At 42.9% G+C, this 25958-nt stretch overlaps 1 protein-coding gene across 1 annotated transcript; it reads right to left on the bottom strand.

The window, feature by feature from the left end:
• Positions 1 to 4955: 4955 nt before the first annotated feature.
• On the bottom strand, positions 4956 to 24911 carry DAD1 (defender against cell death 1). Its single transcript, XM_060004868.1, has 3 exons — positions 24640 to 24911; positions 15300 to 15474; positions 4956 to 5197 (listed from the first exon to the last, which is right to left on the bottom strand). Exons 1-2 carry the CDS (start codon positions 24848 to 24850, stop codon positions 15344 to 15346), a joined length of 342 nt encoding a protein of 113 aa, XP_059860851.1. The 5' UTR covers positions 24851 to 24911; the 3' UTR covers positions 4956 to 5197; positions 15300 to 15343.
• Between the last annotated feature and the right edge of the window lie 1047 nt (positions 24912 to 25958).

The raw sequence follows: 25958 nt of genomic DNA, 5'->3' as shown, positions 1-25958 counted from the left end.
TTTTAACTAAATGATGGAGTAATAGAAAGGAGGCGCTTCCCCACCAGATATCTCTTATTAACACCCTGAAAGTAGATGGGGCAAAACGTCAATGAGGGCTTCCCTGGTGGCACAGTGGTTAAGAATCCGCCTGCCAATGCAGGGGACATGGGTTCGAGCCCTGGTCTGGGAAGATCCCACATGCCGCCCTATGCACCACAACTACTGAGGCTGTGCTCCAGAGCCCGAGAGCCACAACTACTGAGCCCGAGTGCCACAGCTACTGAAGCCCACGTGCCTAGAGCCCGTGCTCCGCAACAAGAGAAGCCACCGCAACGTGGTGAGCCCCGCTCACCACAACTAGAGAAAAGCCCGCGGGCAGCAACGAAGACACAACGCAGCCAAAAATAAATAAAATAAATAAATTTTTAATAAATAAATAAAACGTCGATGATTGTTGAAGCTGAATGTTGGGTATCTGCGAGTTTATGTCTTGATGCGTGTGTGTGTGTGTGTGTGTGTGAAATAAAAAGTTTAAAACAAAGTTATTCATCCCTGGGATGAAAAAAGGCAGAGCAGATCTGAATAGCAGACCCTAGGGATGTTTCTAGGGACATCCAGGGAGTCCCTCAGGGTATCTCTCTCCAGAGAAAGAGGAAGACCTGATGTTGGCCACCACAGTCCTTCAGCTGAAAGCCAGTAAAACTGGACGTGCAGCTGAGGGAGAAAAGCACTATGTGTGGACAGTTCTCCGTGTTTCTGACAACTGCTCCGAGGGTACATTTGTAGAGCAGTTGCATTAACAAGGTACTTTCACTTACGTTTTTGTTGGAACAACAGTGTGAAGTATTATTATCCCCATGCTTGTTATATTATTTATCTCACTCAAAGCCTAATCCAAATGCTTTGGAATCAGACAGAAATAAGATTCAAACCCTAACACTACAGTCTGAGCTTCCATTTCCTCATCTGGAAGAGGAGAACACCACCTCCCTCCTCATGGGATTATAGGGAAACATAAATAACAGGAGGACACTTAATACCATGCCACACATATGGTAGGTGCTCAGTGGTAGCTACTCATTCCTGGACCAAGGTTGTGTCTTATCTTTGGTAATCCCACGGTGCCTGGGTGCCTAATTATTGGCTAAATTTTAGAGTCAAAACAAAAGGTCCACAGAAGGTCAACAGACTGTAAGTGGCAGAACAGGTCCTTGAATCAACACCTTCAGGGCAAGCAAAGTGCTTTCGGCAGCACCAGGCTGCCTATCTAGGGTCTTGAAGATACACCTCTTTTTCATCTCATTGACAGAAGTTTTGCGTAAGCTTGAACCCACCTATTAATTGAAACTAAGCAAATAAAATATTTTCTTTAGTTCCTCAGAAGTCCTCCTCTTTTTTTCTCATTCCCTTGTCTAAGATCCTTGTTCTGTAAAGTGTTGTTTCCTCGTGCAAGAAAAAGCCATTTTTAATATGTGCTAAATTTTTTAAAATTAACTGTAGTTAGAAAGTTATACAGCACTCAAACTTCAGAAGCCCAGAGCCGCAAGCCAAGATGGGAGGACACAGTCACACTGAGTTTGTACACGAGCTCCCCAGCCCCTGGTAACCACCAGTGCTAGTTCACTGAGCCTCCGAAACCAGAGAGCAGGCCTCTCTGACCGCCCCAAGTATGTTCAACCATCATAACAAAAGTGTTTTGAAGCCTAAGATGAAAGGATGTGATCAAAGAGGCCAAAGGTACTGGCTGCTAAAAGAAGAAAACACAGGAGATGGTTTCCATGTGATAGGGGGCAGGAAATGTGTGGGCAGGAGGTGTTGAGGGCCAGGCTTCCAGCCACTGCAAAGAATGGCAGGGAACAGACCACGTACAGTGGTGTGGCAAATGGCCCCCGGCCCCACAAAAGAGCACAGAAAATAAACCCACCCCGTAAAGATGCTGAGCTAGAGGCAGCAGAAGATGCTAGGATATCGCTCACCCTGTGCCACAGTACTCAAAATCCACTCTTGCAGCATGCTACACTGGGCACCCAGGTGTCAGGCCCATGGACAGGCACCATCACAACACAGCCGGTGGGTATTAAGAAAGATCCAGAGGGCTTCCCTGGTGGCGCAGTGGTTGAGAGTCCGCCTGCCAATGCAGGGGACACAGGTTTGTGCCCCAGTCCAGGAAGATCCCACATGCCGCAGGGCGGCTGGGCCCGTGAGCCATGGTCGCTGGACATGCGCGTCCAGAGCCTGTGCTCCGGGAGAGGCCGCAACAGTGAGAGGCCCGCGTACCGCAAAAAAAAAAACAAAAAAAAAGAAAGATCCAGACTGGAAGATGCATCGAATGAAAAGATTACCCATCCTGATTCAGTGCCTCTCATCTACCATGTCTTTGGTTACTTCAGCTAAAAAAAAAAAAACAAAAAACAAAAAACACATAAGAATCAGAAACTCTGGGACTTCCCTGGCCATCCAGTGGTTAAGACTCCACCCTTCCAATGCAGGGGGCGTGGGCTCGATCCCTGGTTGGGAACTAAGATCCCGCATGCCACACAGCACAGCCAAAAAAAAAAAGAGAATCAGAAACTCAATTGGTGGTTGGGGGGCGGTAGTAATGCATTTTTTTAAACTTGAATCGTTTCACAGGTAATTCTCCTACATGTAGAGTTGAGAACCACTGAACGAGTGAACAGAAAACTAAAAATGAGTTGTAATGAGCTTTTAACTAAATTTAAACTCAAGACTCCAAAAGCTGTCTATAGGCTTCTGCCCTATTGCAAACGGTGAAAAGACACACCAAAGATAAAGGTTTCCCACTGGCTTGGGTAAATCACCTCTGAGATAACAGCTAATCCAATTAAGTGGGAGCTTAGTGTCTACTTCATGTATCTCAAGATCACTGACATACATTAAAGTTTGTATATTAGAGGCTCTGAAAATTGTAATGTCTTCCTTGACAAAATTATCACTATTATTCCCAGTTTTCCACCCATTTATCTTCAAGTTCAGATGCTTTTCTTATTCAAAATACCTGTTTATCAATCTACACTAAAAATAATTCAGAAGCCTCCTGATAAAGGTACAAATGTATACATAAAAGTTTTATTTACATCTTTATTAGAGTATAACTGCTTTACAATGGTGTGTTAGTTTCTGCTTTATAAAAAGTGAATCAGTTATACATATGTCCCCATATCTCTTCCCTCTTGAGTCTCCCTCCCTCCCACCCTCCCTATCCCACCCCTCTAGGTGGTCACAAAGCACGGAGCTGATCTCCTTGTGCTATGCGGCTGCTTCCCACTAGCTATCTATTTTATGTTTGGTAGTGTATATATGTCCATGCCACTCTCTCACTTTGTCCCAGCTTACCCTTCCCCCTCCCCTTATCCTCAAGTCCATTCTCCAGTAGGTCTGCGTCTTTTTTCCCATCTTGCCCCTAGGTTCTTCATGACTTTTTTTTTTTTTTAGATTCCATATATATATATATGTTAACAAGCGGTATTTGTTTTTCTGTTTCTGACTTACTTCCCTCTGTATGAGACTCTAGGTCCATCCACCTCACTACAAATAACTCAATTTCGTTTCTTTTTATGGCTGAGAAAATGGGTACATAAAAGTTTTAAAGAATATTCAATTACTCAGTCATAGTTTAGTGAACTAGCATCCCTCCAAATGGCAAACCATGGCCCAAGCACCAACAGCTTGCTTTTGTGAATAAAGTTTTACTGGAACTCTGCCAGGCCGTTCATTTAAGAAAAAGCTTGCCGACTCCTAATCTAGAGCTATTCACAAACTTTAGTGTATATCAGAGTTACATGGAGAGCTAAGAAACAGAGGCCCAAGTTCATTACCAAGTTCCCAGGTAATTGTGAGATACACCAAAATTTGAGAACCTCTGCTCTGGATGGGTGCTTCTCAAACTTTAATATGAACGTGAATCACCTGCTGACCACGTTAAAACAAAGATTCTGCTTCAGGAGGGTCTGGGGTGGGCTTGAGAGTCTCTTTTTCAAATAAGCTCCTAGGTTATGTCAATCCTGCTGGTCAACAGGCTACGTTTTGCATAGCAAGAACCCAGAGCAGCACTTCTCCAATTTGGCTGCACGTTAGAATCTCCCGGGTAGTGGTACAAAGTGCAGATGCCACCCCCAGAGATTTGTATTTAATTGGTCTGGGGTGTGCCCTGGGCATTGAGATTTCGTTTTTAAGTTCCCCAAGTGATTCTAATGTGCAGCCAGGTTGGGAAACCTCTAGAGCACAACTCACCATCTCAGCAGTCAGCTAAATTTAAATAGTGGAATCCTCAACATAGCTTATTTCCTGTATATAGCACCCAAGATGGAAACAGGGCTGCTACCACAATACATATAAATATGTCTAGACTTCAGCCAGCAGACCTATTGCTCCACCCAAGTGTGTCACGGACTCTGATCTTAAGCAAGTTACAAATCGGAGCTTCAATTTCTTCATCTATCTAATGCGGATTGGAACCCCTGAGATAATGGTAAGAACAAAATGAGAGAACATTTGTGAAGGTGGTTTGGAAAGTAGTGTCTCCTATAAATAAGCATATATACAAATCCCACTTTTGGCACTCTTCTTACACGGTCTAAGAGATACATATTTCCCTTTTCACCACTAAATCACGTTGAAACAGATATAAAGGGGGAAGCACACACTTTTCTCACAAAGTGCTTAATGATGCAGTTCCAGGAAGCATTGTGTCATAAGAGCGGGAACCACCGGCAACAATTGAAGGATTAGTAAGGGATTACCAGCTCCAGGGAAAAGACAAAGGACTGTGGTTTCCCAGGGTTGTCAGCCCTGCCTTTTGTCATTAACTTCAAATACACTTAATGAAAACACGGAGGTAGATTCACAGTTGCAAGTTATCAACTCCTAAAGAGCTCTGCACACAGGACTGAAGGGAAAAAAGGACTTTCATACCAATAAAGAAGAAAAACAAAAAACAGAGCCAGAGGCAGAGGAAGGAGTGGCATGGAGCTTTTTAATTTGGAAGGCAAAAAGGTTACACTTCATGGAAGGCAGAGGCTATGCTAATAAATGCTCATTACAAAGTTGTTCTGACACGGAAGCCTGGGAACTCTCTGGGCTCTCCAACCGCATCCCAAATCAGTCGGTAGCAAGCATAAATCTGAAGGAAATCCGTGTGTCCAGCAAAGTGCCATCTCAAGAGCTCTTCTTATCCAGGGGAAACCAAAGAGTGAACCTTTAAGAAAGAAGCAGAAAGGTAAGAAGAGATACTCAAGGTTTCTAAAAATGTTTTGTGATATGCTACAGACAGGGTCTCGAATTCTTCTATCTAAATTCTAAACCCGTAAAGACAAAGGCAGTTAATGGGTTCCCAAATTCTGGACAGTATTTAAGCCAGGTTAGAACAACCAGAATAAAGCAAATTTTTTCACTGAACATTTTATAGAGGGATCCATAGAAATTAATGCTCAAATCTGAATTCCAAGCACACGGAAGGCATAACTGACTCGGAACTGTAGCCGTGGGTTCTAACGCCACCTCTGCAATTAATTAGCTGTACGACTTTACGTAAGTCACTCTGACCTCTCTGATCCACAAACCCTCTTTGTGGTGAGAGGATTGCAACTTAGCCTAAAGAGCTTTTCTGGATTTAGAAAGCTTACAAAGCACTAACTTCCAGTTTGGGGGGTGGGGGAGGGGGAGGGGAAGAAGGAAGAAGGAAGAATTCGAAAGAAAGCAGAGAAAGATTCCCAATCTCAGATTTAACGAAGGACCAAAACAGCAGGAATAATTTTGTTTTCATTTAACAGTAAGATTATTTTTGGCAAGAAGGAGGTGGAGAGTAACTCCATGAGAAGAGGCCACACAGCTGCCAGAGTCAGATGGGACTGACTGTAAGCTGTGAGGTGGAGCCCAGCCCTGCCCTGTAAACACAGACTTCCCTTCTCACACCTCTAGGAGGGCTGCCCACCTAGAGCAGCTCCGACACGGTGTGGCCAGAAGGTGACCCCTTGGCCCTAGGGGCCCCAATGTCCCCAGCCACAAGCAGCCCATTTTCCTGCAGTGTGCCATAAAAATACTGTCATCTTCTACGTGTGAAGATGAGAAAGGTTGGGAAACACTATGTTTCAGAAGAGTTGGGCTACACCAGTAGGTGAAAGGGCACCACCTTATTTTGTGCATTGGTTCAGGTGACCTGGAGATTCTAGCATCAGAGTTTAGAGGAAAGATCTTAAGACTTCTAGCCAGATTGCTTTTATTCCACTAACAATGAAAGAGAAATGCTACATAATTGCAGAACATTCCTGCATCAGTGGAATTATGAGAAATATGTAAAACAAAGAGCAAAAACAGGGAGCAAAAGTGATCACAGTGCCAAATAAGAACAAACAGACCTATTAAAACTAACCTATTCACTCCATCAAATGTCTTAAAGCAAACTCTCTGACAACAGACTATGAACTAATACAACACATCAGTTCTAACGGCCAAGGTGAGAGAGAAATAGAGCACAGGGCCACTTCAGTGAAGAGCCTGACACAATGAGAATTATAAAAGAAATCCTCATTCAGTACAAAAGTCAAGTTTTGAGATCCTATGACAATAAAACATCTTAATCTAAGACACTGGGATTGGTCCAACTAAAAGGCAAAAAATGACTCATGAGAGTCAATCTCTTTGACAATGGTTTTCAGAAAATTCCTATTTACATAGATCTGCTCCTTTCTTTTAAGGCAAAAATATATCTACCAGACAGTACTCTAAAAGCAGAGGTTCTAGGAGTCTTTGAAATATTAGCTCAACAAAATTGGACTATTCACCAGCTCAGAAGAATGATTTCAACTGTTAACCAGAGGATAAAGGTTTCAGGAAACTGACAAATAAAATTTCCTCCCCTGATATCAAGACATGCAAAGTGGAAGACACCTACTGAGAGCATGACTTCTTCAGTCTATTCACACAAGCAGGAAAGACAGCACCATTCAATCAGCCTGTTCTCATCATCTTAAGAGAAAGCAAGGCACAACACAAAGAACTGTTAAAAAGAATTACTCTCTGTAGAGACACAAAAGATGATGCCAGACAGGGTCATTTCTGTTTGGAATCTGCTTCCCCAGCACCATCTCTATTCAGACGCCAGCACTGAGCAGATATGCTCAAATACTGATTTTCCTTCAAATCCATCTCATCCTATTAAAACTGAAATTAAAGAAATTAAAACTGAAATTAGAGAAAATGTGAATCAAAGACCATTCTGCAGAAACTCTAGGTTCAGAGCTCAATGTAAATCACTACAATTTCAGAAGGCACGGATCTGAAAATGAAAGGAGCTGTAGAGATCAGCTCGTCCAATCCTCTCAGTCTTACAGATGAGGAAACCATCACCTGAGAGTTTGACAGATTTGTCCAGAGCTGTGCTGTCCAATACCACGCCACAGGTGACTATTTAAGCTGAGTTAAAATTAAATAAAATGAAAAATTCAGTGCCTCACTTAGCCACATTTCAAATGCTCAATAACTACATGTGGCTAGTAGCTACCGTATTTGGCAGTGCAGACTTAGATTAGCACAATGCAAAGTGCTACTGGACAGCGCCGGCCCAGGGTCACCCTCTCTGGAATAAGTCGGGTCTCCTGATCTGCATTCTCCTCCACTTCTTCCAGATCATACTAAAGATGACCAACTTTGCAGAAACATTTTAGATAGCCTGTCTTCATCCTTTCTTATCAACCTCTCCTAAGTTTTTCCCATTTAAAAAAGAGAAGCAAGCTTAATACTGTTACTGGAAACCTTCTAATAAAATGTATATATTCATCATCCAAAAGTCTTTGAACATAATAGAGAGGAAAGAATATAAAAGTGTGAAGTTAAAGTATCTGTTATCGAGTTCCCACTCAGTCACTTATTAGTTCCAGGCCCTGGACAAGTCAACTTAAATTTCACCAAGCTTTAATTACCTCATGTACAGAACGGGAACACTACTATTTGTCTGCCTCCATCACAGGGTGGGCCGTGAGGATGACATGGGTTGATGTGTGTAAAAGTGTATGTGGGGACTTCCCTAGTGGCACAGTGGTTAAGAGTCTGCCTGCCAATGCAGGGGACACGGGTTCAAGCCCTGGTCCGGGAAGATCCCACATGCCGCCGAGCAACTAAGCACGTGCACCACAACTACCAAGCCTGCATTCTAGAGCCCGCAAGCCACAACTACTGAAGCCCATACACCGCAACGAAGAGTAGCCCCCGCTCGCCACAACTGGAGAAAGCGTGTGCACAGCAACGAAAACCCAACACAGCCATAAATAAATAAATAAATAACTATTTTTTTTAAAGTGCATGTGGAGTGTGAGTCCTGCAAGCCTGGTTATGTGATAACTGTAAAACATTTGATAAATGTTGTCTAATTTTGTAAAAGGCCTTATACAAACACCATGCATTTTGTTACAGACAATCGCACTTTTGATGGATGATGAAAACCTGGTAATATGGATAAAAAGCAACAATTGAAAGTAAAAAGCAAGAAGAAGAAAAAAAAGCAAAGCTCAACTGAGGATCCACACAAACAGCATTATCCTCCTCAAACACAATGGGACTATCATGAATACTAGTAATCAGAGGCTTTAACAGCTGCAAGAGACTCTAATGACCATCCAGGCCAATCCCCTCCCTATGCACACAGGGAAATTAGGGCTCAACGACAAGCTTATTTCTCCATGCAACTAGTTAACAACACAGCGAAGTCTACAACACAGGCCTTCCGACTTCTAGCCTCACGCTCGTGCCCCACTCCACCGTCCCACCGCCCCTCGTGTGAATTGTTCCCTCGGCATCTTTCTTCCCCAGCACTTTCCTCGTGTCTTAGCATCCACATCACTAATGATACAGCTATTTTATACAGCATTTTGTTGCAGCTGAAAATGATTTACTCGTTCATACACTCATTCAACAAACATGCATTGTGACCGTTAGCCCTGTGCTAAGCTCTGAGGTCCCCACCCTCTGGGAGTTTAACAGTCCAGTGGGAGAGACAGGAAAATGAATGGTTTCATGACCATGTGGTAAGTGCAGCGTTAGGGGCATGCACAGCGGACCATGAGGGCCCCAGGAAGAGGGTCTTATGCAACCCGGGGGCAGGATGACTTGCAGTCAGAATCATCTGAGCTGCAAGGCTAGAGAAACTAAGGCAGGGAATGAACTTCATAAATACAAATCTATGGGAATTCCCTGGCGGTCCAGTGGTTAGGACTCAGCACTTTCACTGTCGGGGCCCGGGTTCCATCCCTGGTCAGGGAACTAGGAACCCGAAAAACGCAAAGCTTGGCCAAATTTTTTAAAAAAACACAAATCTACTTGATATTCCCTTTTATTCTTTTTCTCTCTTTTTTTTTTTTTTTGGTGGTTTTAAATGAACCAAATACCAAATAGAGCACAATCATCAATTCAAGAATCATCAATTATTTGGGTTTTTTGTAAATATAATAAGCAGATTCAAGGTTTTAAGAATAAGTAAAGAATCTCACCCTCCAACCAGGAAAAACAAGGGGGTTGAGAAAAGATTATGCCAACTCAAAATACTTTCTACAAATTTAGAGTAGTTCCCTTTTTGAGAACTTATCTAGTGGCTAAACCTAATTCAATATAAGGTGAAATGTCAGAGAAAATGAAATGGAAACTAACCCCCCCACCCAAAAAAAATTAAAGATGGCTGCCAGCAGGAGGTCATGCTGAGAGCAAAAACAGGTCTACAAGAAACCGGAAAGGGAGCTCTCAAACTGACAGATCAGAAAAGGAAATAAAAGGTCAATCTCTGGGTCACCGTGCACTTGGTCTTCCCTAGGTGACAAAGGTTGCATGCCCTTTTGTGCCTGACACCGCCCACCTCTGGCCAGAATGTAAAGCAAGGCCCACCCAACACCTAGGCCCGCTTGGACCTCTGCTGCCCTCCTGTGACTGGAAAGAAACTTGGTTTTATCACAAAGGTATCTGTGGTTTCTTCCCCCAAACTCAGCTTCTCTTGGGCTTTGTAGTACCTTCTCTCAGCAATGAAATGTACACGCCACTGGGTGGCAGTAGCGCCTAAGAAATAACATTTAGATCCCCTTCCAGAGGTAACTTTCTATATTACTACAGTACTTTACTGATGAATTCAAAAAGCCAACTGGCGACTGCTTGTTTGTAAATAGTACTGTTTGTCAGTTATGTTCTGCCCAGCCCTGTAGCGCCCTCGCTCCAGCCGGGATTAAACTCTACGAATTTTTAAAGACCTGTGGGAAAACAGCCTCCACCATAAAAACAAAGCAACACTAACAAGGTTTCAGCACAACCTGGTGGCAAACAATCGCCCTCAGGCTAAGCATACTTCCAAGCTCAGGTCTGCCCCTTGTGGAAGCCCTGTTCACTTCTCCCTCTGATCCAGGGCCCAGTCATCAGGAACTTTCCTTCCCAAGCTGTGACCCAATGTAGCTAAGTCCCTCTTTTCTTCATTTCCCTTCAGAACACCTGAGATAGGCTGACATTTTCTGAAAAGAATTTCACAAGGAGACATGGAAAAACAAAACAGGAAATATTTACAGATAGTATGTAAATCTTTAAATATTCAAACCTACTGAACTTCTATATAATGCATTCATTCAAAATAGATTACTGCCACCTAAGTGCCAAACACTGATCATCACTTTAGGTGTGCATGGATTCTCCCAACTCAGAAGCTCACTAGGAGCATTTTTCACTTTTGCATTTTCATTTTTTTTTTTTTTAATAAATTTTAGTTTTGACTGCGTTAGGTCTTTGCTGCGCACAGGCTTTCTTTAATTGCGGCAAGCAGGGGCTACTCTTCGTTGCAGTGCGTGGGCTTCTCGTTGCAGTGCGTGGGCTTCTCGTTGCGGTGGCTTCTCTTGTTGCAGAGCACCAGCTCTAGGCGCAAGGGCTTCAGTAGCTGTGGCTCACGGGCTCTAGAGCACAGGCTCAGTACTTGTGGCGCACGGGCTTAGTTGCTCCGCGGCATGTGGGATCTTCGCAGACCAGGGCTTGAACCCATGTCCCCTGCCTTGGCAGGCAGATTCTTAACCACTGAGCCACCAGGGAAGTCCTGCATTTTCTTTTTTTTTTGAATTTTATTTTATTGTTTTTATACAGTAGGTTCTTATTAGTTATCTATTTGCATTTTCATGATAATCTAAAAAACATTATAAGTCTATTCTCTTTTTTTATTATTTTATTTATTTATTATTTTTGGCTATGTTGGGTCTTCATTACTACACATGAGCTTTCTCTAGTTGCGGCGAGCAGGGGCTACTCTTCGTTGCAGTGCGCGGGCTTCTCATTGTGGTGGCTTCTCTTGCTACGGAGCACGGGCTCTAGGCGTGCGGGCTTCTTCAGTAGTTGTGGTGCACGGTCTTCAGTAGTTGTGGCTCGCAGGCTCTAGAGTGCAGGCTCAGTAGTTGTGGTGCACGGGCTTAGCTGCTCCGTGGCATGTGGGATCTTCCCGGACCAGGGCTCAAACCAGTGTCCCCTGCATTGGCAGGCAGACTCTTAACCACTGCACCACCAGGAAAACCCCTATGAGTCTATTCTTGACCACTGGCATAGCCACTTATACCAGTGCTGCCAACTGAACAGCTAACTTTTACCACAGGTTTCTCACGCTGCCATCTCTGGACATGTTTTCAGGAGGCCGCAAAAGTCTGAAGTTTGGAAAAGGCTGTGTTAACAGATGTAGGTTTTACAATAGTCCTAGCTGAACAAAACTGCTATGAAGACGGTCAAGTCTTACAGCAGAGGGAAGGAATGGGGACTGGAGGGATTCAGAGGAACTTCAGCTCAACCTACAATGCTTAATTTGTTCAAAACCTGTTCATTCCAGGTGGTGGATACACGGCGGTGTTTGTTATATTCTTCTCTGTACTTTTCTGTATTTTTTAAATTGTCATACAAGCAAAGAAAGTTAAGTAATAAAGGAAAGGACGGTAATAAAAATAACTGTGGTAACTTCTTTTTTTTTTTTGATGTGGACCATTTTTAAAGTCTTTACTGAATTTGTTACAATATTGTTTCTGTTTTACGTTTTGGTTCTTTGGCTGCGAGGCATGTGGGATCCTAGCTCCCTGACCAGGGATCGAACCAGCACCCCCTGCAGTGGAAGGCAAAGCCCTAACCACTGGACTGCCAGGGAAGTCCCTGTGGTAACTTTTTAAACACATTTCTTTAACTCTGCAATTGTCAAATACTTTATAATAAGCAACTTTAAGCAAAAATAGATATTAAAAAATTTTTTTGACATTAGACTTAAAAGATTTCCAGCAAGGTTCTTTGAACCTCAGTTTCTCACCTGTAAGTGGAATTACCAAGCCTATCTTCATAAGGTTGTTTCGAAAATAAAATAAGACTTAAAGCCTGGCCCACGCGAGCACTCACTATCTGTTAACTTCCTTACTTCTCCTGGAATAAATTTCTTTAACTCAGTGCCATTTTCTTTTGATATGCTTTTTCATAGTAGCTGCTGGTTTTAAATGTCACCCCCAAATTCACACCAGAGCAGTAAGCTACAGATGTTTATTCTTTTTATGCCCAACTCTCAACATACTTGTCAAATATGGAGAATATTCAATCTGTTTTGTTCTACCTTCTGAGTTGATATAAATATTGAAAACTCACTCGAAAACCATTTTAAAAGTGTTTTAGCACACTGCACATAGAACTAAGTTAGAAGCACAGAAAAAGGGCAAATAAATGTATATTTGAAAATTGAGGGCAGGACAGTACAGTATATGTCAAACTGTGATCATTTCACAAATGATCTCTGAAAAAACCCCTGGGGAGTCCCACACAGAAGGATTTCACTACGAATATACTCTCTATAGAATGATTTAACACTGCACTCTGGGATTGGAAGATTGTGCTATACCTTGGGCCCATAATTCCCAGCTGAACAGGTGGCCCTAGATCGTTAATAGGGTCTGCAGTACGCAGTTTCTGCTGAGCTTGCTTTTTTGTCTCTGTTTTTGTCATGATTTTGAAATACTAGCCTCTCTGCTGCAGAGTCCTCCGTCAATCACGACAGCCCTAGGAAATTATTTTTCATGATTTGGTATCTCCCTGATCCTAGAGAACAAACATCCTTGAACTGCTTGCTCTGTCCCCTTGTTAAAGCATACAACGTGACTCATCTAGAAAAAGTAACTAGAAATTTAGAGTAGGGCAATCAGAAGACTTATGACCTTTCCAGCAAGGTTACTATCAGAGCCCAAGGGTTACTCAGGATGTTCGCAGCAGGTCAATGCCGGTGGGTGAATTTTCTAGCTGTACTCAAGAAGCTGTCATTGGTCAGGCGCCCTGTCTGCGGCCTCTGCTCCCAGACGGCACGGAGGCCCAGTTCTCCGGACCGCCACAGCACTTTGTTCAGCTCTTTCGTGTGGCTCTAACTGCTGTGTTTACATGCCCTTTTCCCCTTCTAGACTGTTCACTGCTTGAAGGCAGCCACATTTTACTTTTCTTTGTGTTCCCAGGATCAAGGCATTGACTAGCACATGGGGGAACAACTCAAGTCCTGATTGGGTCTCCAAAAAGTTCAACTGTATTAAGATAGTAGAAAGAAGTGGTTCACAACCTCTTTCACTGATATAAACCACCTCTGTCAACTTACCACTGCCAAAAATGAAACCTTACCTGAACTAACAGTACTGTTTTTGAGACAATATCTATGGAAAGGATTTATGTAATATATTAAGTAACTGCTAGAAACTGAAGTAAAGTCCTTGTCACATTATTGCATTCACTTTGTCCATGATTGCTCTAACTGTTATGTTAGATTTCTGATTAGTACAAAAACGATAGCTTTCCAAGTTGTGATAGAAGGAGGTTGGCCCTGGGATATCCTTCCCCCAAAGAGGGTCAGTTTCCTAAGGTTCTTGTTTCTCTACCCCAGTAATAGCAACATTTAATTTTGTAGGAGAAAGGCAAAGAATAGAGTGCATTCATTCATCAGTGAGCAACACGGGATACTGAAAGAGCACTAGGCCAAGAGCACCATTGGACTAAAGCACTACACTGCTTCCACTTAGCTATGTGGCCAGGGAAAGCTACTGGATTGTTCTGGACCTCTGTTTTCTCATATATAAAGTAAGTTTTAAGATAGAGTCAAGGGACTTCCCTGGCGGTCCAGTGGGTAAGACTCCGCACTTCCAAGGCAGGGGACATGGGTTCCATCCTTGGTCAGGGAACTCCCATGCCGTGCAGCACAGCCAAAAAAAAATATATAAATATATATATATAGATACACACACACACACATACATAGAGACAGACAAAGACAGAGAGAGAGAGAGAGAGAGAGAGAGAGAGAGAGAGAGAGAGAGAGAGGGTCAAGTACTTCTCAGAGCTTTTAGGATTCTGCTTAGGAGGGAAGGATGGAGGGGAGAGCATACCACACAAGGACAGCCCAAGCAAAGAGGGCTTTTCAACTTCTGTCAATCAGAACAACTCGGCTCCACTGCTGAGATTCTATGAGTTTACTTAAAAAAAAAAGAGCTCTATTACTAAAAAAAGAAAACTGGCAAATGACCACATGGCATCTCATCCTGTATGTTAAAGTGTTCTCCCAAGCTAATCCAATTTTCCCATTAATTTTTTTTTTTTTTTTTGTGGTACGCAGGCCTCTCACTGCTGTGGCCTCTCCCATTGCGGAGCACAGGCTCCGGACGCGCAGGCTCAGCGGCCATGGCTCATGGGCCCAGCTGCTCCGCAGCATGTGGGATACTCCCAGACCGGGGCACGAACCCGTGTCCCCTGCATCGGCAGACGGACTCTCAACCACTGCGCCACCAGGGAAGCCCTCCCATTAATTTTTAACGTAGCACATATATAAGCAAGCAGCCATCGTCAGTCATTCGGCATATGCTGGATGTCTATCAGGTGTAAGCACTATACTAGGTACTATGGGGACAATGGCCCAGCATTTGAACTCATCTGAGATCAAAATCAGAAAAAAAGATTATAGAGCAAATCTAAAAGCAAAACCTACAATTTATGTCTCTTCCAAGATCTCAGAGTTATTTTCATGGAGTTACTGGTGCAGAAATTAATGTATTAGCTACAAGCAAACTCTCATTTTCTGTTATCTTAATGCTTTGCAGAACAGTGAGAAGAGAAGTCAACGACCAAGAGCAGCAGCACTGATGAATCACAAGGATATTAACACATACTTTGCAGACCAATATGGAAAACTCTGCAAACATCTTATCAACAGAATGGGAACTCTGACAACCATGATCAAAACCAGCCCCTCCGATTTCTGTTTCTAAAACCAACACTATGTGACAAGCATTAAGATCATCACTTACATTCTTCCAGTCTCCTACGCCTCAATTAAGTAAATGGGAATGATTCAGCCAACGAAGTTCATGACAACAAGGTGCAGGATGGTGCTGGCAAAGAGAAAATCAGCAAAGGCTCGCTCCGGGGAGATGCCTTGGAAATCCGCTTTGTTTTGTGGGTTGATCTGTATTCTCAGACAAACTGTACAAGAAGAAAAACACAAAAGTGAATATCAAGAAGTATGAAACAAGTATAACTAATGCACACACACATACCCTCTGACCCAACAATTCTGTTCCAGCAGAAATGACACATAAGTCCATCAAAAGGCACGTACAGGAATGATACCCATGGTGGCCCCCAACTGGAAGCAATCTAATGTCTATCAACAGTAAAATGGGGAGAATTCCCTGGTGGTCCAGTCATTAGGACTCAGTGCTTTCACTGACAGGGGCCCGGGTTCAATCCCTGGTTGGGGAACTGAGATCCCACAAGCCAAAAAAAAAAACACAACAGTAAAATGGGTAAATTATAGCATATGCATACAATAGAATACCATATAGCAATGAAAAAGAACTTCACAACATGGATGAATTCAGCAAATATCACGATGAGCAACACAATCCAGACGCCAAAAAATACATGCTTTATGATTCTACTTATATAAAGCTTAAAATTGGCCAAAACCAATCTACAGTAATACAAATCAGGACAGTGGTTTTTTATCGTTCACAGGAGACGACTTGGAAGGCAGGAAGAGAGGCCTCTAGGGTACTGATAATGTTCTATATCCTAATCTGGTGGTGGCTAAAAGGGTGAATTTAAAAGTTCATCAAGTTGTACACAAATTTTATGCTGTTAATTGTTTAAGGGAACAATACAACTTCTCAGAGTTAGGCTAAAAACCAAAGGCTTACTGAGAAAAAAAAGATATTGATATAAAACCAAAAAATCTTTAGAATTCTCTTATCTCCTGAATTAAGTTTATAATTATACCTAGATCAGGATGTAGTTGAGGCAGTAACAAAGGGGCTAGGCTGAATGACCAAAAGTTATAAAATTGTGAATTATTTCCAACAGAATGTGTATATTAGACAGCAGAGGTGCTTATCCATGAGGACCTCACAATTGTAGATAATCTTTGATCTCGAAGTTCTAGAAGCTGCTTGTCTCAAAAAAGGCAAGAGATCTAAGTTACATGACTTTGACAGAGAACTCTCCACTGCCACACTCTGTACCCTTGAAGATTCCAACCTGACACCATAGCCACAGTCACCATTTGACATGAAAAGAAAGCTCTAGGAATACACTTTTCCAAAATATCTTTATACCTGTAACAAATGATTACACTACTTAACCCAAATTTGCTTCAGGCTAGCATCCATTCCATCACCAACCAAGAAAAGGCAACAGACTGAGATCTAACCCAAAGGTCAGAGAACTACCAGACTGGGCTTCCCGGGTGGCACAGTGGTTAAGAATCCGCCTGCCAATGCAGGGGACATGGGTTCAAGCCCCGGTCCAGGAAGATCCCACATGCCGTGGAGCAACTAAGCTCGTGCACCACAACTACTGAGCCTGTGCTCTAGAGCCCGCAAGCCACAACTACTGAGCCCGCATGCTACAACTACTGAAGCCCGTGCACCTAAAGCCCGTGCTCTGCAACAAGAGAAGCCACCGCAATGAGAAGCCCACGCACCACAATGAAGAGTAGCCCCTGCTCACCACAACTAGAGAAAGCCCACACACAACAACGAAAAACCAATGTTGCCAAAAATAAATAAATAAATAAATAAATTTTTTTAAAAAGACTACTTCTCCAGAGTCCATCGCCATGGCAACAGAGTCTTCATTATGCTTAAACATGCAAACACTGTGGAAAAACCCCGGATCTTTTCAGGCACCTGAACCCTTCAAAATATGAAGGACACTGCTGAAGCAAGGGCGACCAGTTAAAATCCCACTGTGGTGAGTATAGCTTGGTTCACCCATTTGGGAGAGCAATGGCAACATCTATTATATTTTAAATGTCTTTTGAGTAAAGAATTTATCTTAGAGAACAAAGGCATTCTAACAGCATGTTCGTAAAGTTGAAAAAAAAAAAAGTGAAAACAGTCCAAATGACATCAAGGGGATTACTTAAGTAAATTACACTACAGACATGCAATAAAATCCCATGTAATTATTCAAAAGAATGAGATTAATTTGCTAGACGTTGACAGTAAAGATGTCTAAGATATATTAAGTGAAAAAAAGCCAAAAATATTATTCCCTTTCAGATTTCTCTTAAACTGCATACACACACACACACACACACACACACACACACACACACACACAATTTTCTCATTTATTTTAGTTGGAATCTAGGAAAAAATCTGGAGAAAGAGATACCAAACACGATTAACAGGGGCTATTGGGGTGGAAGATGGGAGTAGAGTAGTGCTTCGAGAAATATGAGGGGACAAAAGGAAAGAGAAGCTCCCCATTAAGGTACACAAAGAAATGAATTGATGTGTTATCATTATCATAATCATAGTAACCCAAGTTGCTTCAATGACAACATAAGAATCAGAATCGCACAGAGATGCAAAGGACCCTGAAGGTCCTAAAGACCAACACCCCATCTAATGCACAAAATACCCAAGAGGTGGCGGATGTGGGCATGCCAGGGGAGGCTGCATGAATCAGCTGAGAATAGTTCCAAAGTATACTCACCATATCCAGAATCTGGTAAGTAATCCCCAGGTGCAGAATTACAAACCATCCAGAGCCTGTGTTACTGACAGAGGCAGCAAATCCCTCAGATGCAGGGATATGCCGCCTCTATCAGTAACACAGGCTCTGGACGGTTTGTAATTCTCAAAAAAGGCAAAGAACACCTGTTCAAAAAGCTCCTCCACAAAAGATCCTTCAGTCCTTCCTGAGCACTTCCAAAGATGGAAATGTACTACCTCTAAGGCAGCTTGCTCCATTTTAGCAGTTCTAATTTATCTCCTTAAATAGTCACTTAGTCAGCAAAATATTTACTGAGCATCTACTATGCGCCATGCACTGTCCCAGGTGCTAGGACTATGGCACAGAACAAGACAGACAAGAGTCTGGCTCCCAGGGAACTTACACTCTAATGGAGAGAAACATAATAAATGAGAAAACAACTAAAGAAGGAAATATGAGGTAGTGATATGCGCTATGAAGCAAAGCAAGGTAATAAAAGAGTGACTGGGAAGTTATTTCTTATTTGGCGGTCACAGAAGGCTTCTCTAAGAAGGTGCTATTTAAGACCAAAATTTGAAAGACAGGAGCCAACCATGCAAAGATCTAGGGGCAGAGCATTCCAGATAGCAAGAACAATCTTGGTCGGACTGACCAGAATGTAGGGATCAAGGGCAAGAGGGAGATAAGGGCCAAATCAGTGGGGCTTTGTAAGCTTCAGTAAAGAGTCTGGATGTAGTTCTAAGTACAATGGAGCAATATTTCAAAGTTTTGAGCAGATGAGTAAAATAATCTGATCTAAAATTTTTAAGGATGGTAGAACTGCAATGCGGAGAATGGTCTGCAAAGTTTAAGAAGCCGAAGAGTCATGCAGGAGCCAAAGAGCTCAGGTAATGGTAGTCAAAAGGGACAGAAGTCAAGAGATGCAGGCTGTATTTTGGGGAAGACAGGGCTTGCTGATGTAATGGATGTGGGAGATAAGAGAAATCAAGGAATCAAGAAAACCTAGGGAATTCCCTGCTAGCCCAGTGGTTAGGACTCTGAGCTTTCACTGCCGAGGGCCCAGGTTCAATTCAATCCCTGGTCGGGGAACTAGGATCCCACGGGCCGAGCAGCCAAAAAAAAAAAAAAAAAAAACCTTCTAAATTTGTGGTTTCAACAACTTAACCAAAGTTGACACCATGTATTGACCAGCGAAGAGGCAGATGGCTAGGCCGGAAGGTTCAATCTGGAGTTGTGTGTTAGACATCAAGTGAAGATGTCAAATAGGCAACTGGACTTACTAATTTGGAATTCAGGGAATAGGTCAAAACTGAAAATATAAATGTGGTAGTTGTAGTTATATAGACATTATTTAAATTCACCTATGGGAAAGAAATACAGAGAAGAGGTCTAGAACCATGCCCTCAGACCAAAAAGCACCTACCACAAACCATAGGAAGGAAAAACCAATGAGGTGAGAAGGAACAAGCAGGAGAGTGTAGCGTTGCAAAAGCTTTGAGAAGAAAGTACTTCACTCACTCAGAAGGAAGCAGCCAACTATGTTAAGTGCTAAATGTTGCTGAGCATTCAGGCAAGGTGAGGTACATGGCCATTAGATCTGGCAAGATGGCAAGAGCAGTTTCACTGTAGTGGTGGGGACAGACCACCAAGAGTAGGTTAAGGAATGAATGGACAGTGAGAAAGCAGAAACAGCAACTAGACAACTATTCTTTCAAGCAATTCTGTGATGATGGAGCAGAAAGGCATGGAATAGTAGCTGAAGGGGTATCTAAAGTCAAATTAATTTTTTTAATTGGATGATATTAGAGCATGTATGTATGATGGGAATGATCCACTAGAGAGAAATTAATGATGCAGAATGGAGGGATGATTACAGAAGCTGAGTCCCTGAGTGAGCAAGAGAAGGCTGAATCCTCTGCACAAGTGAAGAAGCTGACCTCTGATAGGAAAGGGATATATCATCCACCATTACAGGAAATAAGTCAAAGAGTAGGGGGTCCATGTGTAGGTGGGTTGCTATGATTCCTTGGTAGGAAGATGAAAGGATTTCTTTTTTAGCAAAAAATAAATAAATAAAGTAAGATCATCAACTGAGAATAAAGGAAAAGAGAAAATATAGATGAAAGTGAAGAGAGAAAATATGAAGCATATTTTGGAAAAGCAAACATATCAGGGAAGTATTATAGGACCACTGGGCAGGGTTGAGTGCCTACTTGTGTTCCTATTGTCACCAATACTTCTCCATCACAGCACTATATCCAGGTTTACTCGTCAGCATCTCCCACTAGATTATAAACTCTATGGGAGTAGAGATCATGTCTGCGTGTTCCACAGTTAAATCCTCAGTACCCTGGCAGGGAACCTGGCACATAATAGCTCAATATTCCTTAACTTATTATAGGCATGCTCACAATTTAACATACAGTGTTAAGCACTGAGGATGCAGAGATGAAAAGAGCACTACACCACTACAGTGTAGTGAAATAGGAATAGAGGAGAAAGATCTAAATCTGAAGAGCCAGGGAAGGGTTCAAACGGAAGCAGCACTTGAGCTGAGATGGCTGAGAAGTGAAGGAATTTTCTGGGCAGTCAAACAAAGGTAAAATAGCTTAAGACATCTCGGCATGTTCAGGGAATAACAAGTAACTCAATAATGCTGGAATATAAAGTACAGAGGAGGTGGAGACGAGATGAAGCTGGAGATGTGGCTGGGACCGGATTATCAAAGACCCTCTATGCCATTAAATTTTTTTTAAATTTCTCTTTGGGTACAGACAAATTTTATGTGGGGAGTAGCACAATCAGATTTGCAAGTCAAATAAAGCCTGCAAACATAGTGGAAGATGGACTGGAGGGAGAGAGATGAGAGTGTGGGAGATCAATAAGGAAGATTACAGTAGTCCAGATAAGAGATATTGAGAGCCTGAGTGACAAAGGATGAAGAAGTAGCAATGGATATGAAAGAGGTTTAGAAACAGAACTGTCACGCATAAGGCTGGCAAACTTCCAATCTCCTGGATAAGTTATGGGCCCCGAAATCTAATAGATAATTTCCAAAGAAATGCTGGACCCCAGTCCACACAGCCCAAGATCTCCCGTGAGATAGAAAACACTCTGAATTAGGCCTCCTTGCCTTTCAGATTCAAACTGTTTTTGGATCTGTAAACTAGGGGGAACAAAACTACTTTTTTTAATCTGTAAATATTTCATATAGATTAGAAAACAGAATAGACCAAAGTTGTGAAATGACTTAAAAACTGATTTCAAGATCAAAGACTTATTTTAAGGACAGTCTTATTGTTTTCCACTCATCCCTCCAAAATAGCACTTTAAATGAGCAAAAAGAGGGATTTCAGTTAGGTAAAAAAGGAAACTAGAAGGGCTGCCAACACTGACACACTACTCTGAAAAAGGGACAGATGTCCTCCTCTAGAGAGATCTAACCACAAGATAAACAGTCAGCTGCTGAGAATGTTTAAAATCTGTCTGAAAGAAGAAAAATATTTTATCTCTGAAGTCCTTTCAAAGCCTACTATACTTTAAACTGTTGATCCAAAAAAAGAAGAAAAAGATTTCTCAATGGCAATTTTCTACCTCTGTCTCCTTGAAACTATGGTTAAGGTTCCTGGTCATGAGGAACAGAAAAAAACAGACCATTTTCATCAGGCCCAAATAACACCAGGCTTTTTAAAAAATGTGATAGTATCCTATATCGGTTTAAAATGTACTAATCAATTTCCAAAGAACATATGCTACATAACACATGCAGAAGGAATAGAAGAGAACAGACTGCCAAAAAAGAAATTAAGGGAACCAGGCTAAAGAACTTCTCCCTCCAATTCATCCTACACATTAACACCAATTTTAAGTCACTCCTTTACTTAAATCTAAAACTTTTTTAATCCGGGGCTTCCCTGGTGGCACAGTGGTTGAAAATCTGCCTGCCAATGCAGGGGACACGGGTTTGAGCCTTGGTCTGGGAAGATCCCACATGCCACGGAGCAACTAGCCCCGTGAGCCACAATTACTGAGCCTGCGCGTCTGGAGCCTGTGCTCTGCAACAAGAGAGGCCACAACAGTGAAAGGCCTGCGCACCGCCATGAGTGGCCCCCACTTGCCACAACTAGAGAAAGCCCTCGCACAGAAATGAAGACCCAACACAGCCATAAATAAATAATTTTTAAAAAAAAAAAACCTTTTTTAATCCTTAGATGCATTCCTATTACAGGATAAAACTCCTTGGCCTGGCACTCAAAGCTCTAGCATCCAGCACTACCTAATCCTTCAAGGTAATCGCCTACAATTCCCTTTCTCAGCCAAACTGGCCTCCTCCGTTCTCTTCCAATAGGAAACACAACTCGGGGAAGTTAGAAACCTCAGCACTATAAATAAGTACAAGCCTTCCCTTCCCAACAACCAGAACAAAGGATAAACTCCAAATTTAAAATTTCCCATTAAAACCAGTATCCAGGGCTTCCCTGGTGGCACAGTGGTTAAGAATCCACCTGCCAATGCAGGGGACACAGGTTCAAGCCCTGGTCCGGGAAGATCCCACATGCCATGGAGCAACTAGGCCCACGTGCCGCAACTACCGAGAGAGAGCCTGTGTGCCACAACTACTAACACCCACATACCTAGAGCCCATGCTCCGCAACAAGAGAAGCCATCCCAATGAGAAGCCCACACACCACAACAAAGACCCAACGCAGCCAAAAATTTTTTTAAAAAACAGTATCCAGTTGAGGATCTGAGCTAACAAATGGCAGCAGTGGCTTTAGTAAGGTCAAGTCTGTCAAAAGAAATGCAAACGATACCCTTCCTCAGCAACTCTGAATTGTCTTGAATCCCTTCTTTTCCTGAAGCAACTTTCATTTCCCTGGCCCAGTTACCAATTATCCAGCACCTACGGACATCAGAATCCCCCAAAAGGACCTCAGTATTAAACTGCCCTTTCACTAGGCATTCTCTTCAATGACAGGCCATCAACTTCTCATTGAGGAGGAGAGTAGGGGGTCTGCCAATTCAACTTTAGCCACAACAGCCTCAAAAAAAAAGACTTGGCACTGGAAAAATTATCTGCTCAAAAAATCTTCTGACTTTTATCACACCAATAATCTGCAACTCCAGTCCACATCCACTCTTCTGCAAACCACTCTTCCACGTAGCCCTTGAGAAGTCATTCTTAACCCTAGAAGCTTATGAAGCCAGGGTGACTTCAGCACAAAGAAGGCTTTTTTTTTTTTAAATCACCTTTTAGGCCCCACCCTATTCCTACTCTTTCCAGACCTGGAAAACAAAATCAGCCATTCTCAAGATTCCTTCTCCTGGGACTTCCCTGGTGGTCCCGTGGTTAAGATGCTGTGCTTCCAATGCAGGAGGAGTGGGTTCAATCCCTGGTCGGGGAACTAAGATCCCACATGCCACGTGGTGGCCAAAGAAATAATAAATAAATAAATAAAATTAAAAGATTCCTTCTCCTGTCTGGCTAATAAAATTCTTAGTCATGAACAGTATTTTAGGGAAGGAAGGAGGAGTCTAGAGCAAAGAGGGTAGTATATCTGATGATGGTAACATATAAACTCCTGTAGACCAGGATGCTGCTACAGAGAACCAGGTCTTGGTCATCTAAGCCAAAATTCAAAGATGTACAGGCTAACTCTGCAACTCCAGGCCAGGCTTACTGAACTAGTCCTTAAGTCCTTAGACTTATCTTAACTTGAGAAACAGAGTAGAAGGTAGAGTACCTCTGGCATGAGTCTGAACTAGCAATTTAAATGTGTAATAAGCATTCTATAGGTTTCTAACTTTAAGCTGTAATTAAGACTCCACTGTAAATGAAGTCTCCAGACGCTGTATTTTGTCTATGCCCCAATTACACTGTAAACTCGTTGAGGACAAGAAACATATACCAGGTGTATCCCCAAAGCTTTTACCATACCTTGTATGAGATTCAAAATACAATTTACAATGTGACTGTTGATGATCACACGTGGAAAAAAAAAAAGGAATTTTGGCATGTTTTCCAAGTCATGCAGCAGGTGATACCATGACTGGAAAAGTTCATGTGGTAGCCACCTATAAAATGTACTGGCCAACACTCCCTGGGCCAAGCCTGGACTCAGTATTCAGTGAATCCCTGTCGAGCAAGAAAGGTCAGATTTTGGCAAAAATATATGGGGACAGTCAGCTCTCATTAAATATAGCAGTCTACAAGGTATCAAATTTGCTGGGAATCAGAATAATAGAGCTAAAATAGACCTATGTGAGTGAAAACTGAGTTCAGGATAGTGAAATGACAGCTTCAGAGTTGGCTTTTCCATTTTACAAGTTTACCAACTTCAAAGTTGTGTTAAAGCTAAGTGAAAGTTGGGAGTTTTCCATGGACCAATATGAAGTGAAGTGGATCACCAGATTGAACAGCAACATGAAGGTGTTTCCAGATTTAATCCCAGCTCCTCGGCGGCTCTTTGGTATTAGGCACGACAACCTGAATGTACCTCAATTTCCCCATTCACAAAAAGGGCAATGCAGGTTCCTCTCTCAACTTCACGAGGCGGTGGTCTCATATAGAGACGAGTACTGTGGGAATAAAAGCACGCATCAAAGTAACACATTATAACTAATATCACTTATAGAATCATTCATTACCCGCTAGGATAAAACTCCCCACACAGGAGATGAAGCCCGAGAGGAAAGAGTTGAAGGGGAAGGTCCCCACGAGGAGACAATAACCGAATTGCAGCGCCCCGGTCAGCAGTATATACAGGAGGTACGCGTCCAACAACTTCAGACGCTGAGGAGTGGAGCTCAAGTACTCTTCTAAGAACCGCGAGATGACCGACAACACCGACGCCGACATGACTACACGCTCGATATTCCGGCCGGCGTACCCCAAACTCCTAGCGGAACCGACGACCACACCGGATGTAGTGTCGGCGCATGCGCAACGCTTGTAGCCCAGCTCCGCCCTCCCCAATTTGCTACGTTGCGCAGGCGTATAGGCCGGCCAAGGCACGAAACAAGTAATGCGCAGACGCAGAATATATCTACAGAATGAGAACTACAGCCAGAGAAAGCTAATGCGCCTGCGCAACGGATCTCTCCGTGAGCTGGAGACGTGTATCTTTTTGTGCTATTTCCGCCGTCATGTTGGTGACGCCCACAGTTGCTCCAGCAACAAGATAGTGTGGGAGGGAAAGGGGAAGAGGTTTTTCAGCGGACAGCGGTTCTCTTTGGTCCACCAGCGTCCTCAAAGATGAACTATTTGGATCTGCTTTAAGGCAATGTCTGGCTTTTCGCGGTTCAGTACCCGCTCGGTCCTAATTCTGTTGAGGGCGCTAACTGCAGATGCCTGTCCCAGATCATTAGAGCAAGTCAAGTTGCCCCGCAGTGAGAACCACGGCGGCCGGTCACTGAGCAGGCATCAGTTTAGACTTGGTTATTGAAGGAGGGAAGTACGGAGCGGGGTTGGGGAGCTCGACCTCTACCCGGGCCTGAACTCGATTTGCGATCTGGTCCTTGGGGACGCTTACGAGTAAGCGCAGTGGAACCTAAGCCCGCAGGGGTTCATTCAGCAGACAATTATCGGGTGCCTCCTCGGGCCCACGTTTTGCCAAATTATAGTTCGTTATGCTAGAGCGTAGGTATCCTCAGGGGAATCTGATATAGTCGTAAAAGAGCTGGTGATGGGCAGGGGCGGGGAGAAACTCCATTAAAGTGCATAGAGTATATGATCAAGTTTAGCAGCCTCCTACTCCCAAGCTGTCATCTTGAACCCGTCGTACTATCCCAGGATGTCAGCGCTAAAAGACCTGCAAGAGCATTGCCTGGTGCCTGGTTCAAGCCCTACCCTCTCCAATTTATTTTGCAGAGGAAACTAAAGGTTTGAGGTTTTGTATTTTAACAAGTGGGATTAACTATTTATACTTAGCATTTTAACTTTTTTGAAAAATAAGATCCACCTTAGT

The sequence above is a fragment of the Delphinus delphis genome, chromosome 2, assembly GCF_949987515.2.
Source record: "Delphinus delphis chromosome 2, mDelDel1.2, whole genome shotgun sequence".
Lineage (NCBI taxonomy): Eukaryota > Metazoa > Chordata > Mammalia > Artiodactyla > Delphinidae > Delphinus > Delphinus delphis.
The sequence above is the reverse complement of the archived record's forward strand: the minus strand, read 5'-3'. Positions and strand labels throughout refer to the sequence as shown.

Coding starts and splice junctions, on each gene's coding strand:
- DAD1 (XM_060004868.1), bottom strand. CDS start 24,850: ATGTCGGCGTCGGTGTTGTCGGTCATCTCGCGGTTCTTAGAAGAGTAC. Junction 15,475..24,639: donor GGGGAGTTTTATCCTAGCGG/GTAATGAATGAT, acceptor CTTCTTGTACAG/TTTGTCTGAGAATACAGATC.